Genomic DNA, 17320 nt, shown 5'->3' with positions numbered 1-17320 from the left:
TGACCTTAATATATGAGTTAAAGGTAAAATATGTTATGTTTTAGATTTTGAGCTGGATGAGAACAGAAGTTCTCCTTTTAAAACACCAGTTGGGCTGGGAGGGGCAGTTGGGAATTAACTGAGAAGAATGGATGGATATTAGATAAAGGGATATGAGTTAGGCTCAGGGCCTTGAGGTTATTGAGATATGAGAATAGAGAAGAAAATTTAAACTGATACATGATTTAAAAGAAAAAGAAATAACTGAGTGATAGGTTCAACATAGTATATAAGAGATGGAGTAGGCCAAAATAGTCAGAAAAATATGTAGAATTTAGGTCAGATTACTTATGCTGTCCTTTAGTATTTTGGCCTGTTAAGAATAAATGGATATATGAACATTTTCATAGTTTACTTAGATGTTTCTACAATAATTTTGAACCTAGATTTTATTTTCTCAGGGGAAAACAGTAATTTTAAAATAGGTAAAGCTGTATTTTTCTATAATTATGGAAAATTATAATCTCAAAAACTGAATTCTGTTATAAATGGGGTTGAATTTTATCAGATAATTCTTATGAATCTATTGAAATGATCATAAATTTCTTTTTCTCTTTTAATATCATAAAGTGTATTTATAGGAAACCCAACTTGATTATAGCAAATTATGTTGTGTACATTTTCTTGGATTCATATTGCTAATGCAATTTTCCTTCAAATTTATAGTTGAGTTAACAGGGTTTATAATTTTTTATATTTATAATGTCTTTTTATGACTCATTTTCAAGGAATTGGGACACATTCCCTCTGGTCTGTATTGTTTAAAAATATTTGTGCAAAATTGGGATAATATTTTTCTTGAACACTTTGGCTCATAAAACATCATTTTCAGATTGTTTGTGCAATGTGTTCAGAGTTTATTTTGATATCTTCAGTGATCAGAAGACTTTAAGCTATTATTTCTTCAGTTCTACTAAATAATATTTTTCAAAAATATTATGTATTTTGTCTAAAAAACATATATAATCATTGGCAATTATTGTTATATTTCACTACATTTTTAATTGTGGAAAATATATATACATTTGCCAATATATACAATTTAAAGTGTACAATGGTGATATTAAGAAATTTCACAATGTTCTGCAACCACCACCACTATTTCCCATGTCTTTTCATTATTGCAAACAGAGCTGCATCTGTTAAACAATAGGTACCCATTTTCCACTGCCCCTTAGTTCCTAGTAACTTCTTTTATACTTTCTGTCTATATGACTTGTGCCTAATTTGTACCTCTTATGAGTGGAATCATACAATATTTGCTTTTTTCTGTCAGTCTATTGCACTTAGCATAATGTTTTCTAGGTTCATCCGTGTAGTAGCATGTATCAGGAATTTATTTCTTTTTAAGGTTTTATAGTATTCTATTATATGAATATCCATATTTCATTTATTCACCCATCTATTAGTAGACACATTTTTTTCTACCTTCTGGCTACTGTGAAAAATGTTGGCACAAACATAGGTATGTAAGTATCTTTTTAAGTCTCCATTTTTAATTGTTTTTGGTATATAACTGCAGGTGGAATTGCTGGTCATATGGTAATTATAAGTTGAATTTTCTGAGAAAGTGTCATATTGATTTCCACCATGGCTATATAATTTCACACTCTCAATGGCAATGCATCAGGGTTCTGATTTTCACCAACACAATGTTGTTGTTGTTTTGATAAGCCATCTCCATAAGTGGGAAGTGTTATCTCATCGTGGCTTTGATTCATATCCCCCTAATGACTAGTGATGTTGAGCATCTTTTCATGTGCTTTTTTCCCATTTGTATAAGTTCTTTTAACAAATGTGTAGTCATGTCCTTTACCTTGTTTCTTTTTTTTTTAATTGAGTTGTTGTTGGTGGGTTAGTTGTAGAAGTTTTTTTTATAATATAGTTTGGATATTGATCTATTAGATATGTTATTTGTGAATAGTACCTCACATTCTATAGGTTGTGTTTTTCACTCCCTTGATAGTGTTTTTAATGTATAAAGTATTAAAATTTTATGTCCATTTTATCTTTTTCTTTGGTTGCCTATAATTTTGGTATCATACCCCCCAAATGATTGCTAACTCCAATATTTTCCTGTTTTTTTTTTAAGTTTTATTGTATTAGTTCTTCTTTTAAGTCTTTGATCCACTTTTGAATTAATTTTTGTATATTGTGTAAAATAAGAGTCTTTGTTCTTTTGCCTGTGAGTATCCAGCTTTTCCAATATTATTTGTTGAAAAGACTAAGCTTTTTTCCACTGAATGGTCTTGACATATCTGTATATTCAAGGGTTTATTTCTGGCTTCATTAAAAAAATTAACATTATTCTATTACAGTTGTCCCAATTTTCCTCCCTTAGCTCTCCTCTGCCCAGACCACTCCTTGCTCCCACAGTCAATCTCACTGTTGTCCATGTCCATGGGCCATTCATACATGCTCTTCGACTAGTCCTTTCCCCTGCTTTCCACCATTATTTTCTTTCCCACCCCTCTGGCCTATTTTTTCCAACTCCATCTGTCTATATGTTTGTCTTTATGCCACACTGCTCTTTTTTTTAAATTTTAAAATTTGGAATTACAAATTCTCTAATTTTGTTTATTTTTTAAGATTGGTTTTGCTATTTGGAGGTCCTTGAGATTCCATATAAATTTTACTATTAGTATGAGTTTTTCCTTTTTTGCAAAAACAGCTGTTAGAATTTTAATAGAGATTGATGTGACTCTGTGGATCACTATAGGTACTATTGTTATCTTAATGACATTAAGTCTTCTAATCTATGAATATGAGATGTCTTTTCACTTATTTATGTCTTTTTAAATTTTTTCAGCAAGGTCTTTTTAGAATCAGTATATACATTTTTTGCCTCCTTGGGAAACTTTATCACTATGTATTTACCTTTTTGATGTTATTGTAAGTGAAATTGATGTCTTAATTTTATTTTCAGATTGTTGATTGTTGGTGTAAAAAGATATAACTGACTCTTGCATGTTGGTTTCACATCCTGTAACTTTGCTCAATTCATTTATTAGCAGTAATAGCTGTGTATGTGCATACACTCATATGTTCACATGTGTGTAATTACAGGGTTTTCTAAATATAAGATTATACCATCTGTGGACAAATATCATTCAACTTATTCTTTTCCAGTTTGGATGACTTTCATTTTTTTCCCTTGCCTAGTTTCTCTGGCTAGAACTTCCATGCATCCTTGTTCCTGAACTTAGTAGGAAAAATATCTTTTAAATTTCAACTTGCACTCTAGTTATATTCTCCTTTAACTTAAAATACTATTTATTGCCCTGGCAGGTATGGCTTAGTGGATTGGGTGCGGGCCAGCAAACCAAAGGATTGCCAGTTTGATTCCCAGTCAGGGCACATGCCTGGGTTTCAGGCCAGGTCCCAGTAAGGGGCATGTGAGAGGCATCCACACACTGATACTTCTCTCCCTTTCTTCTTGCCTCCCTTCTCTTCTGTCTAAAAATAAAGAAATACAATCTTTAAAAATATATAAAATATTATTTTTTTCTTTTTTTAAATGAGTCTTGACAGAAGCATGTCAGCCTTGTTGGAATTGTGTACCTGAAACTTGTATAATTTTGTTAGCCAGTGTTACCCCAATAAATTCAATGCAAAATAAACAAAATAAAATCTTATGTAACATTATGATTATTTCAGCCCACTTGACTTCTCATAAATGAGAAGTGTTGAAATCTCCCACTACATTTCTGAATTTATTAGTTTCTCCCTGTAGTTCAAACAATTTTGTTTCATATATTTTGATGTTATTTTATTAGGTACATGGCAGACTTAATTGCTGTGCTTTTTTTTTGACAATTGAACTCTTTATTATTATATAATGATATTCTCTACCCCTAATGCTTTTTCTAATTTAAAAATCAATTTTTCTGATATTAATAGCTACATCAGTTTTACTATGGTTATTATTTGTTGGATATATATTTCCATTTTAACTTTTATTTATTTATTTATTGTTATTTTTCAGGTTCCGGAATGAATATTTTTGTATTTTATTCAATCTTTATTGTATTTTTTTTATTAACCTCTGTATTTCCTGTTACTATGCACGTGTTTGTTATAAGCTACATATATCTAAAGATTGTGTTTTTACCCAGACTTTCAACCTATTAGCTGAGGCATTACTGGTTACATTGATTGTTATTATTGATATATTTTTATCTGTTTCATCTTTATTATTTGTGTTCCATATTTTAAGGTTTCTTCATAGTCTTTTTTTTTTTTTTACCATTTTCACATCCATTAAGTTCCTTACTACTCTACCCAATCATATTGAAATTAATAGACTGATTTATATGGTTATATATTTCTCTTTATTTTTTTAAAGATTTTACTTACTTATTTTTAGAAAGAGGGGAAGGGAGGGAGAAAGGGAAACATCAATATGTGGTTGCAGCTCACATGGCCCCCACTGGGGACCTGACCCACAACCCAGGCATGTGCCCTGACTGGGAATCCAACTAGCAAACCTTTGGTTCACAGCCCACGCTAAATCCATTGAGCTACACCAGCCAGGTCACTTTAACTTTTTTTTTTCTTTTCAGAGTGAGAGTTTCATTTGCTTCTCAGCAAGTTTTAGACCAAGGGACCAATGAAACTTGGTTATTGTTTGCACAAGTTTTTGAGGCTTGTGTGCCTTGAATACATTTTTTCTTGTTCTGATCTGTTATTAGGACCAAAGGGATTTGTACCTGGAAAGTCCAGCTTGTCAAAGTTTGCCTGGAACTTTCCCTGTTTTACCATCAAAGCTTCTAATTCCCATCCTGGGAAACTCATCATTCCCAGGCCAACTGTGTTGCTTGTTCACTCCTTATACCTCTGGAGCTGACTCCATTGGAAATAGATTCTCAGTGCACCATCCCTTCATCAATATCCCTACACCTTGAAATTGTTCACAAACTTGTCTTTCAGTTATGCCAGCTCTCAAAGGCTCCTCATGTATCTACTGTGAGAAAGGCTGTCCCTTTGCAAACACATGTACAACTAGGCTCGTGGGAGCCCTGAAAGTAGCTGAAATATTCTAGTGTGCGTTTTCAACCTTCTTCACTGAGAGTGAACAGTTCTTTTTTCCTTGGTTTAATCTTTACAGTATGTTTTCCACCTACCACTTAATCCTCTTATAGTCCCCTCCCTCGAAAAGTCACCATAATGTTGCCTCTGTCCATGAGTTCTTTTTCCTTTTTGCTCAATCCCTCTACCCCCTCACTTGTCCCACTAATAGCTGTTATCCTGTTCTTCATCTTTGAGTCTGTCTCCCTTTTTCTTATTACTTCAGTTTGTACATTCCACATATGAGCGAAATGATATGGTATTTGTCTTTCTCTGACTGGCTTATTTCACTTTATCTTTGAATGTGGTTCTTCTGATCATTTTTTTTAGACCACAAGTACTTTACCAATATATTTGGTCATTTTATTTTATATTTTTCAAGATATCCTTTAAATATATCCTTCCATTTAGGTATTCATCCAAAATTGTTTTTAATGTTACTCTGTTTGGATAAATATTCTTAAGTATTTATGCCTCTAAGAATATTTTTATCATGGTCTAATATGTGAATGACATTTGAGCTGGATATAAAACTGTGTTTTAAGTTCTTTACTTTTAACCTTTTATTTTTTTTGAAATTCACTTGCTTTTATTATTTTTTATTGTTGTTCAAGTACAGTTGTCTCTATTTTCCTACCACCACTTTCCTCCACCTCACCCACACCCACCCTCAGTCCTTCTCCCCTTTAGCTTTGTCCATGGCTGCTTCATACATGGTCCTGGATGACCCTTCCCTTTCTTACCGATTCACTTTCTTCTTTCAACTAATTTTACGGTTGAAAAATCTTATGTAAACCAGATTCTTGTTATTTTGGACATAATATTTTTTTCTATTTAGTAATCATTGTATATGTATACATTTTTATAAAATATATCTAGGTTTATGTTTTTCTATATCATTTTTCCTTGTCATTCTTTATTTTAAATATTTGATGTATTTCTTTTTAGAAAGAGAGGAAGGAAGGGGGAAAAAAGGGAGTGAAACATGGATGTGTGACAGAAACATCAATATGTTGCCCCTTGGGCTTTCCCCGACTAGGTACCAGCTACAACCTAGGCATGTTCCCTGAACACGAATCAAAACAGTGACCTGGTAACCTTTCACTTTGGGTAAGACACCCAACCAACTGAGGCACATTGGTCAGGGCTCAATGTCAATCCTAAGTCCTTTGATTTTTTTAAATAAAAAATTAAGAAACAAAAAATAAAATAAAATAAAAAAAGACTTTAGGTTTTTACTTATTATTGATTCTCAGAAATGTATCTCCATTATTTATTAAAATATTATTTCTTCCCATTTTATTCTTCTTTCTCTGAGATGCTAATCTCTGTTTTTAATTCTAATGATTTGATCTCCTGTACTGATTATATTTTATTTTATATCTTCTTTATTTTATTTTATTTATTATTTTTTTATTCTTTTCTTAGTGTATACATTACACTATGCTTTTTTTCTTTTACAATTTTTAAAGTATATTTTCACACTTCTTATTTTTGCTTGATAATTTTGGAGAATTTTATTTTAATTGTGTATTATAAATTATTATAAATATATTTTAAAAGAATTTACATGCCTAATTTAAGAACTTTGTTTCATGAAATTTTAAATTTATTTTTATTGCTTCTTTTGATGTTATTTAAAAAATTATTTATTTTACTTTTAGAGAGGGGAAAGGAAAGAAATGTGTGGTTGTCTCTGGAATAGTACCTACTGGGGACTTAGGCTACAACCCAGGCATGTGCCCTGACTGGAATCCAAACCAGTGACCCTTTGGTTCACAGGCCCGCACACAATCCCCTGAACCATACAAGCTGGGGCATCTTTTGATGTTATTTTTAACAGAGCATGTTGTTATGATATTTGTGAGCTGTGAGCTCATTTTCTTCAGGGAATATTGGCTACTGTGAAAGGCAAGTATATGTGGAAAGGTCAGATCCCTACCTTTTTCATTCTCTATGATCTCAGTAGTGAAAACATGCATAAAATTTGGGGTGAAGAAATTTAGACAATGGGAACCACTGTCAATTATTTCTCTCCTCAAAGCAACTTCTTAGATAATGAGTTTATCTTTTTTACTAATAAGAAGTATTGTCTTGAGGAGAATGTTCTACCTTGTTGAAAGTATTTTATAATAAATTATTTTATATGTATTTAATTTTTAAAAAGATTTATTTTACTTATTTTTAGAGAGAAAAAGGAGAGAGAGAAACATTGATGTGTGAGAAAAACATCAATCCATTGCCCATTGATTAGTTTTTTTGTCAATAATATGTTCTACTATTTCAAGTCAAAGCTTTGGCTTTACTGAAAAGAATAATATTTATTATTCTTTTAAACCAGGATAGTGAATATTTCTTCATAAAATATCCATTTGCCAACTTATTTATAAAATAAACACTTAGACTTTATTGCCTAAGTGAATTATATCAATAATTTTGTGAAAACTAAATATAATTCTGCTTTGTAAGACCTTTCAGATGTGTACTTAATATCTAAATATTCCCTAACAGTATACTTGTATATATTTTAATGGAGAAAAGTCACGTTAGATTATATGAAATGTGTGATACTTGTGTAATGGTAATCAAAAAGTGATCAGCCATTTACATAAAATAGAGTACTACTTATAGCATAAAATTAAATAGGATATTAATTATTGTGTTTTATTGAATAAATTAGATAATAACTAAGGTCAGTAGAAGATGTAATATACCTATGGTGAAGCAAGATTGGATTCATTATCAGAATTTCAGCCCCATTTCTAAGACTAAAATCACTGATTAGGTATAGTTTGACTAGGTAATATGGACTCAGCAAAATAGTATGTTAAGAATCTATCATTTTATTGTTTCAGTGTATATGTAATATGATTCTTTTTCTTCTTAAACATTTTCACAATTTGCTGCTGCTGCTTTGAAATCCATCTGAATTCCAGCTTTTCAGAGAAAAAATGCCCTTTCTCTAATTCCTTTCCCCATCCTTCCCCCTTAGAATGCTTGTTTTCTTGTTTGGCACAACCATTCTATTTCTCAAAGGTAAAGTAGAAATGTACAATTTAGGATGGTGACACCTCAGCTTATAACCAATAGGGTTTTCCAAAAAGATCTTGGAAACACTTTTATTTTTATAAGTAAGATTAAATGACTCACAAGTTAATGAAATAACTGCTTTTAAAATTTCTCCCTAATTGTATTGTTCTTTTTTAAAAATTTATTTAATTATTTTCAAGTACAGTTTTCTGTCTATTTCTCCCAACCCACTCCACTCCCCCATGCTCCCCCCTTCCTCCCATTTCCACCTTTCTTAGTTGTTGTCCATGTATCCTTCATATTTGTTCCTCTAAATCCCTAATTGTATTGTTCTGATACTAACATTCATCATCTATCCAATATGATCAACTTTGTCCCTATTTTTCAGGTGAGAAAATTGAGAAGACTTTCCTGACTTAAATAGCTCCCTTCCAAGATGCATAAAGTGCAAATCCATTTTAAAATAATGAGTTTATATAAAACAAAGATAAAGATTCCTAATAGAGTAAACATGGAAAGAACTACCATATTTTTTGGACTATAAGACACCCCCCCCCACCCAGTTTGGGAGGAATAATGGTTGTTAATGTTGCCATTGAGTTCTGTTTACATTTACAGTGCTAAAATATTATGTTATTTATGTTATGAAATATTTTACCACATTTTTTGTTTCAAATTTTTTTTCCTATTTTCCTCCTCTAAAACCTAGATATGTTTTATGGTCCAAAATATGATAATACCTATATATACATCAGAATACATATGTATTCTATAGTGTCTTTATTGTTATGTACATGCACTTACAGATTAACCTAATTTCCACTGTATTTTTAACATTTTTCTCTAAGAAATGAATTCAGTTTTGAGTTGTATGGAAAACAGCTATCTAAAAAATTGTTCCCAACAGTACTTTAAGAATTGTAATGTTGCTATAATTAGATGTAATCTATATCTACTACAGGCAAAAATAGTTTTAGGCTACTTTTTGTTACCATCTGGAATAATTACAATAATCTAGAGTATTAAATGTACAATGAAAAAAGTATGCCTTCCTGTGAGAAAAGGGAGTTTCTCAATTAACAGTGTAAAACACTTCTTGACTGTGAGTGGCTGGTAGCATTGATAGTGTTAAGAAGTTTTCCAAAATGTTCAACCATTATACCTAATTTATGATGTTCTTAGCAGCTTTGCTAATATGTATATTGATTTTTGTTCAAGTGATATGTCTAACCTTATTCATTTATAACCAGGTAGTGTGGTAAAAATTTACCAGACAGTGTGGTAAACTTTTATAGATTTGTAAATTGTAATCAGAATTTTCCTTCATGAGTAAACTAATTTCTTTTTTTTTTGCTTACATACAAATAAATTTTTTTAACATTTACCCAAGCATCTAATATTGATTTTAAAGTCAATGCATATTCATTTTTATTTAAGATTAAAATATATATTATAATTTTTAAAGTGGCAAATTTAAAATATACAGCCAAATATATCAATGTCCACAGAAAGATTAATAGACCTTTTCTTTCTTTTTTCCCTAAAGTTATCTGGCAGTATTTTGGATGTGTATAGTGGTGAGCAGGGAATTTCATCAGTTAATATGGGCCTTACAAGTGCTTCCTGTACAAGGAGTCTATCAGTGAAAAGAGAAATTACAGGTAATGTTGCTTTTACCCTTTTATCCTTCTTTAGTCAATTACATAAGAAGTGAATAAGCATGTATTATCAAGATAAATAAAAAATTTTAAAAACCGAAATAGGGGGCATTTTAGGGATCAGTTAAAATAGGGGGCATTTAAGATTTAGAGTGTAACTTGTAGTTTAACTAAATTGATTTATTATTTTAGAAAATGGGCAAATATACATATATGTTCTCTCTTTCTATATATATACATATATATGCATATGAATATGTATATATATGCATATATAACACATATATGTATAAAACAGCTTGAGAAGTTATGTAACATAGGCTTATTATAATATTAAATGATGTAATTTATTAGCACGGTTATAAAAATATATATATATTAATAGATTGGGAGAAATTAGTCCTTTTGTATGTAAAATTTGATATAAAACAAACAGCTTAATTTTCTCTTTTTTAAATTTTATAACATTTTACAAAATTCAAAAAGAGAAAATCCAAAATATTTAAAAAACATTTTAAAAATGCTTGTTTTATGAATTTTATGATGGACTCACATTTCACTTTTGCAAGTGGGTAAAAACCTCTCAATTTTAATAATATATTCAAAAATTCTTACAACTCAGAGGCATTGTAGAGACATGGTAAAATTCCTACAATATATAGATGAGGAAATCAAGAGTCAGAGGAGTTATTTTCCTCTAGTCATAAAGCTGAGTAGGGAAAAATGGATAAAATAAAGATTTTTTGATTTATAAGTCAAGTTTTAGTTCCTTCATTTGCATAAAATAAAATTAAAGTGAAATGTATATCACATATTTTTAGTTTGGAGGCCTAACATTGGTTTTTTAATAATTTTTACACAGTCTAATCAACAATGCACAAATATTTATGCATTCAAATAATTTAGGCCAAAATTAATGCCTATAGCTGAAATGAACAAATTTAAATAAATGTATTTCTATATTACCTATTTAAAACACTAGAACAATTTAAGGGACACTGTATTAATTTATAAAAATTACCTGAAAACTTGATAGCTTGAAATAATACTTATCTCAAATAATCTTTATGGGTCAAAAATCCAGGGGTAGCTTAGAACATTGGTTCTAACTCAGAGTTTCTTATAAGGCTATAGTCAAGATGTTTGCTAAAGATACAGACATTTGACCCTTAATGGGCTGGAGCATGTGTTTCCAAGGTAGTTCACTTACAGGTCTTGAAAGTTAGTGCTGCTAGTTGGCAAATAACCTTGGTACTTAAAATGTGGACATTTGTAAGGCTACTCAAGTTTCATCATGACATGACAAGTGGTAATCCAAGACACCAAACTGATAGCTGAAAATGTCATTTATACCTGTTCTTGGAAGCAATACTAGTCATTTACACAATATTATATTGATTTCACAGGTCAACCTTATTCAATAAGAGAGGGAATTACCGAGTGTGTGAATATCATGAATAAGAATTATTGTGTGTCATATTAGAAGATGACTATCACAAATGCTCACAACCAAATAGCATATAATGTGTTATTTACTGGAATTAATTGTTTAATAGTAATATCTGAGTAATGTACTTAATTCCAAATTCTATAATTTATAAATAATAATTAGTTATGAAAAATATAGGTTGTTGCCTTGGCTGGGTGGCTCAGTTGGTAGGAGCACAAGAGGTTGTGGGTTTGGTTCCTGGTCATGGCTCATATCGAGGTCATGGATTCTATCCCCAGTCAGGGCACATATGTGAGACAACTGATTGATGTTTCTCTCTTGCATCAATGTTTTTCTCTCTGAAAAAATCAAAAACATATCCTCAGGTAAAGATTGTGTGTGTGTATGTTGTAAATATAGGTTGTAAAATTTAGGCTTAAATAATATTAAAGTGCTGAAAATAATAATAATTGAGCTGCTAAACACTTGTTGTGCACTGTTCCTCTTTTAATCATCAAAATATTATACCAATTTTACAGATGAAGAGACTGAAACTGAGAATTTACCTAATAAATCAGAGGGCTATTAAATGGAGGGCCAGAATACAAATCTAATATTTATTACTCGAAGTCTAAAGGGTTTGCCATTGCCTCCTACTCAAAAAGTATTTTTCTACTGATATCTAAATATTTGCATAAAAATACTATATTGCTTGGAGCAAGTAATATTGTATTTCTCTTAGTATTCTTGAATTATGTTGATTAAAGTGGTAAACAGTAGAACTAAGAATTGTTTTATCTTCCTTTTATCAGAAACTGATACTCGAGCTTTAGCAAAAGAGAGACAAAAAAAGGACAACCACAACCTCAGTGAGTACATTTTTCTTTTTTGTCTTTTCCAAATGAAACTAATATAAGAGAAAAATCATGGAGGTTAAAATGTGTTGTTATTTATTGTGTCTCCATAAGTATTTTGAGGTTATATGACCAAAATTAATAGTACATCTTACCAGTTGAGCTATTTGGAGACATTTAAATGATGTAAAATCTCAGAAAAGCTATACACTTCCACAAATTGAAACTTCTGAAATTCTCTCCTTGATCGTTCTCTCTTAAGAATGCTGCATGTGATGGAGATGATTTCACCTAGTTCAGGTTGTCAAACCCTCATTTTCACTGGGAACTACATCAGCCTCACAGTTGCCTTCAAGAGGCCAAATGTAATTTTAGGGCTGTATAAATGTAACTACTCCTTAAGCAGGGGCAAAGAGCCCAGCAGTGCCACTTCTGGATGGATAAAACAAGGTGGAGGGCCAGATTCGGCCCGAGGGCCTTGTGTTTGCCACCTGTGACTTAGTTACATTTGAACTCTATTGTGATTCATTGACTCAAAGGTTTGAAGTGACTTTAGAAATTGCACACCATTTATTTTTTAACTTTTTTTATTGTTGTTCAAGTACAGTTGTCTCCATTTACCTTCCCCCTACCCTGGCATCCCCACTCCCCACCCTTGATTATACCCACTTTGGTTTTTCCCATGTGTCCTTTATATATGATTGTGAAAACCCTTCCCCCTTTCCCCCCCCATTATCCCCTCCCACCTCCCCTCTGGTTACTGTCAGTTTGTTCTTAATTTCAATGTCTCTGGTTATATTTTGCTTGCTTCTTTCTTTTGTTGATTAGGTTCCACTTATAGGTGAGATCATACGATATTTGTCTTTCTCCACCTGGCTTATTTCACTCAGCAGAATGCTCTCCAGTTCCATCCATGCCATTGCAAAAGGGAGGAGCTCCTTCTTTCTTTCTGCTGCACAGTGTTCCATCATGTAAATGAATTGTGCACCATTTAAATAGCAAGAAACATAACTCCAGGTTTTTATCTTTCTGTCAATCTGTTCTTTCCTAATAAGTTATCTGAAAGGCATTGCTTATGTTGAATTGCTGAATTCCAACATAACAAAAGAAAATGACCCTGATGCCTTCCTATGGGTCAGTTTAACTTTGATAACAGGTCACATGAGATGAAGAAATATAGGCAAAGGAAGTTGTTTAGAAGAAATGTTGAGCTTGATAATGTTTGGTCATGTTTCAAGTGCTTAACTCTCAGGTGAGCTTGGCTAATTGACTGTGAAGCCTTTTTGTTCTGGGTGCCAAACCAAAAAATGAGAAAAGAATACAACAAAATAAAAGATTTAATGCTCTAAAATAAACTAGGAATTTCCTTACATGTAATTAGCTGAAATTGATTCTAGAAATCTTCATCTGTTCATACTCACTGGTGTATATCACAAAATAATTACAGTTTCCTATGTGACTCTGAGGAAACAGCTGACACAAGGTTATAACAGTCCTCAGGGTAGTTGTGGCGAGGAAAATGATCTGATTCTGATAGCCATTAGTGGTAGAGCCAAGAAGCTTTGATCCAGATTATAAGTAGAACATGAGTATGGAGAACTAATTATTGATAGCAAGAATTAATAATACACAGCAGAAAGAACGACAGAAATCCTACCCTTCATGACAGTGTGGATGGAACTGGAGAGCATTATGCCAAGTGAAATAAGACAGGCAGCGAAAGACAAATACCATATGGTCTCACCTATAAGTGGAACCTAATCAACAAAACAAGCAATCAAAATAGAACCAGAGACATGGAAATAAAGAACAAACTGACAGTCACCAGAGGGGAGGGGAGAAAGTAATAATGGGGAAAAAAGGGGTAATGTCATCAAAGAACATATATAAAGGACCCACGGACAAAGCCTAAGAGGGGTAGGATTGAATGTGGAAAGTGGGGTAGGTAGGGCAGGGGGAGAGTAGTGGGGAGGAAATTACAACTGTAATTGAACAACAATAAAAAAGAAAGAATTAATACAGTAAGGAACTATGGGCTTCTCTTTTATTTTAGACTGCTTATCATTATTCTCCTTGTTTCTTCTCTCTTCTATTTCTGCACCTTAAACAACAGGTCATTTAAGATTAAGTATGATAGGTACCTTGTATGTCCATTATTGAAGTGTTTTCTAATCTGGATTCCATTATTGAGTGATTTTGCTTTTTGGAGATATCATGGTTAAAAAATTAATATCACATTTTAAATATGTCAAATCTAGGATAACCACTAAAGTTTATGAAGATTTTGACAAGGCAGATAAAGTCTCACTTACCAGATGTCTAAATATTTAAAAGTTGTGACTCAAGTTATAAAGTGCTAAAATAAGTATGCTCTATCCTTCCTAAGGACTGGAAGGCCAGGTGTGAGTTTAAAATTCTCAGATCCTTGGAGTTCTGAATGGGATTATCAGAGTAGGGCAATACTAGCCCATGTCACTTATCTCTTCACCATGTATTTCATTCTGTATTGCCAGTGGTCTCAGGTATGAGTATAACCACGTGATCCGGTACATTCAAGCTCCATACACATCTCAGCAAATAGTTGCTCCTTGTCCATATCTTGGGTCTAGTGGTGAGCACACTGGTGTGATCTTGCTTCAAAAAGATGGACCTCAGAAGTGGCCTATGCAGGCTCTGGCAGTAGGCTCAGTGTATAGAGGATATCCCTTATGTGTGTATTTTAGAAGGGATCAGACTGACTCTGTGGCTGCCTTGCTCAGTGGAGATGGGTATGATGAGAGAAGGCAAGTGTGGTTCCTCTTAAATATGGGGTCCTAGATAGGAGCTCCTCTTGCCTGGATCTAAAGGCAAAAATGATTGAATATATCAACAACTTTGTGAAAAGTGAAATCACACATGGCATGAAGTGATCTTATAATTTTTTAAAATTGGCTTCTCTACAAATAACTAGTACTAGGTATGAAAATGTTGAGAAACCAAAACTCTCATTTTAATTAGTTGTATTGAGCACAACTTAAGAAGAGTAGAGTAGAAACGTCTGATATTTTACATGAGGCAATTTTTTATTTATATTTAAATAATAGATTTTGGGGAAATATTTTAGGACTAAAACAGCCCTTCATTTTCAGATAAGTTTCTGAATATACTTCATAGCTGTTCTTCATTTTATATTTAATTGAACATTTTATTTATTAATTTTTAGAGAGAGAGAGTGTGAGCAAGAGAGAGATCAGTTTGTTGTTCCACTTATTTATGTATTTGTTGGTTACTTCTTGTATGTGCCCTAACTGGAGATCGAACATGCAACCTTGGTATATTGGTATGATACTCTAACCAACTGTGCTACCCTTGCCTGGGCCTCATTTTATACTTAAAAGTCTTTTTATAATATAGGAGTTAGTATGTGTGAACATAAAATTATTAATACATTCTCACTGTGAAATATATGTATTTCTATCAGCTTTATGTTTATTTTCTTTTCAGTTTTTTTTAATGTGGTATCATGCTTTTTGAATCACATGCACAGGGGAAATAGAATTAATAAAGAAGGAAAATAAACCATTTCAAGAATCAATTATATTCTAATTTCAAAGGAATTCCAATGTATTTCTCCCAAAGGTTAAATCCATTCATATATTATAGGTTCACAAAGACCATTGATTGTCTTTCACATCTTTCCTTCTTTCTGGTAATGATCTTAATTTTCAAGCATAATCATTTTTAAAGAAAGTTTTAAATATGAATATCAGAATCACCTGCAAGCTTTTTATAAAGGCAAATATTGGGGCCCTGACCCAGACCTACTAAAATCAGAATCTCTACCAGTAGGGTACATATATATTCTAACAGTTCTTTCAGGCATGTCTGATATACACTAAAGTTTGAAAACCACTGTTCTATATATAATGGAAAATATTAAAAGAACATATTTACACTCTAATGGACATATGTTTATTTAGCTTCTCTTATATGCCAAGCCCTCTGGGGATACAAAAGTCAGGAGGAAATGGTTACTTCCCTCAAAAAGTTCATAGTTCACTTGGTTACACATACCTGCCATGTGCCAAACTTTGTGTTAGGCCTTCAGGGCTGTATATAAGGAGAGTTAAGTCTTCAGGTGTTTATAATCCTATGGACTGGCAGAATGCATATATATAAAACACATCTATATTTCAGCATGAGTAAATATTATATGGCATTTTAAACACTGAAAAACATGTATTCAGAAGGAAATATTTTAAGACATTGTGCGTATATTATTATTCTCTTAGAATAAAAATGTATTTGAATTTCTATTTTATTTTGAGAAATATTCTTTTTATTAAATGACATTTTTATTGTTCTTGAAAAATTATTAAGAAAGTTTACATCTATAAAAAAGTGAATTGTGCTTTAATGAGAATAATAAATATTTCTTTTTTTTTCAATAGTTGAAAGAAGAAGAAGGTATAATATTAATTACCGAATCAAGGAGCTTGGTACTCTTATTCCAAAGTCTAATGACCCGTGAGTTCAAATAACCACTTATATAATAAAGTTATGGTTTTAATACCCCACAAAATGGGTGGGAGGGAAGAAGGATAGAGGAGGACTAATAACTAGGAAACTAAGGAGCTTATGGTAAAGAGAAGTCTACTTTTGATTTTATTTTAAAATATTTATTAAAGGCTGAAAGCCATTAAAGCATCAAAGTTGTCACAGTCATCCTTTTGAGCTGTAAAAAAATAAGTAAATTATTTCTTTTTAGTTTATAGTGGGTCTTTCTGTATGACACCAATATTGACAGACTTATTGTTAGTGTCACATGATGTCTAAGACAGTACTATACTCAATTTATGGTTCTAACAATTCTTCAAATGTACAATTTGCGTGTGCGTGAACATTGGAATGTCAGATTTTTATAGGTTCCAACATTCTGGAGACATGCAAGTAAAAAATAAAATTATAAAAAAACATGCTTATGGATTTCAACCACTAATTGATTATTGTAATAAAATTTTTAGCCATTTTTGGTATTATACATACAAAACCAGTTAAACAAGATGTTTGAACTAAAATTAATATAGGTGGGATAAGAATAAGAGAGAAAAAGAAAGGAAGAATGGCTTAAGGGATGTCTAAGCCATTCTTAAAGGAAACAGAAGTGATTTTGAGATGACAGAGGGAGAGGGAATAGTAAGAGTGAGGAATAAAAACCAGGCTAAAACAGGAAAAAATTAATATTTGATATGAAAAGAAAAATA

General features: G+C 31.8%; 1 protein-coding gene across 1 annotated transcript in view; it reads left to right on the top strand.

Moving 5' to 3' along the window:
* Positions 1-17320, top strand: part of TFEC (transcription factor EC) — a 153257-nt gene that overhangs the window by 121057 nt on the left and 14880 nt on the right. The window contains exons 4-6 of the mRNA XM_037039555.1: positions 9683-9797; positions 12036-12092; positions 16508-16583. Of these exons, the coding sequence (XP_036895450.1) occupies positions 9683-9797; positions 12036-12092; positions 16508-16583 (248 nt within the window). The remainder of the gene's footprint in view (positions 1-9682; positions 9798-12035; positions 12093-16507; positions 16584-17320) is intronic.

This window comes from Sturnira hondurensis, unplaced genomic scaffold (assembly GCF_014824575.4).
Source record: "Sturnira hondurensis isolate 20B ecotype Veracruz unplaced genomic scaffold, ASM1482457v3 Scaffold0025379, whole genome shotgun sequence".
Classification (NCBI taxonomy): domain Eukaryota; kingdom Metazoa; phylum Chordata; class Mammalia; order Chiroptera; family Phyllostomidae; genus Sturnira; species Sturnira hondurensis.
The sequence above is the reverse complement of the archived record's forward strand: the minus strand, read 5'-3'. Positions and strand labels throughout refer to the sequence as shown.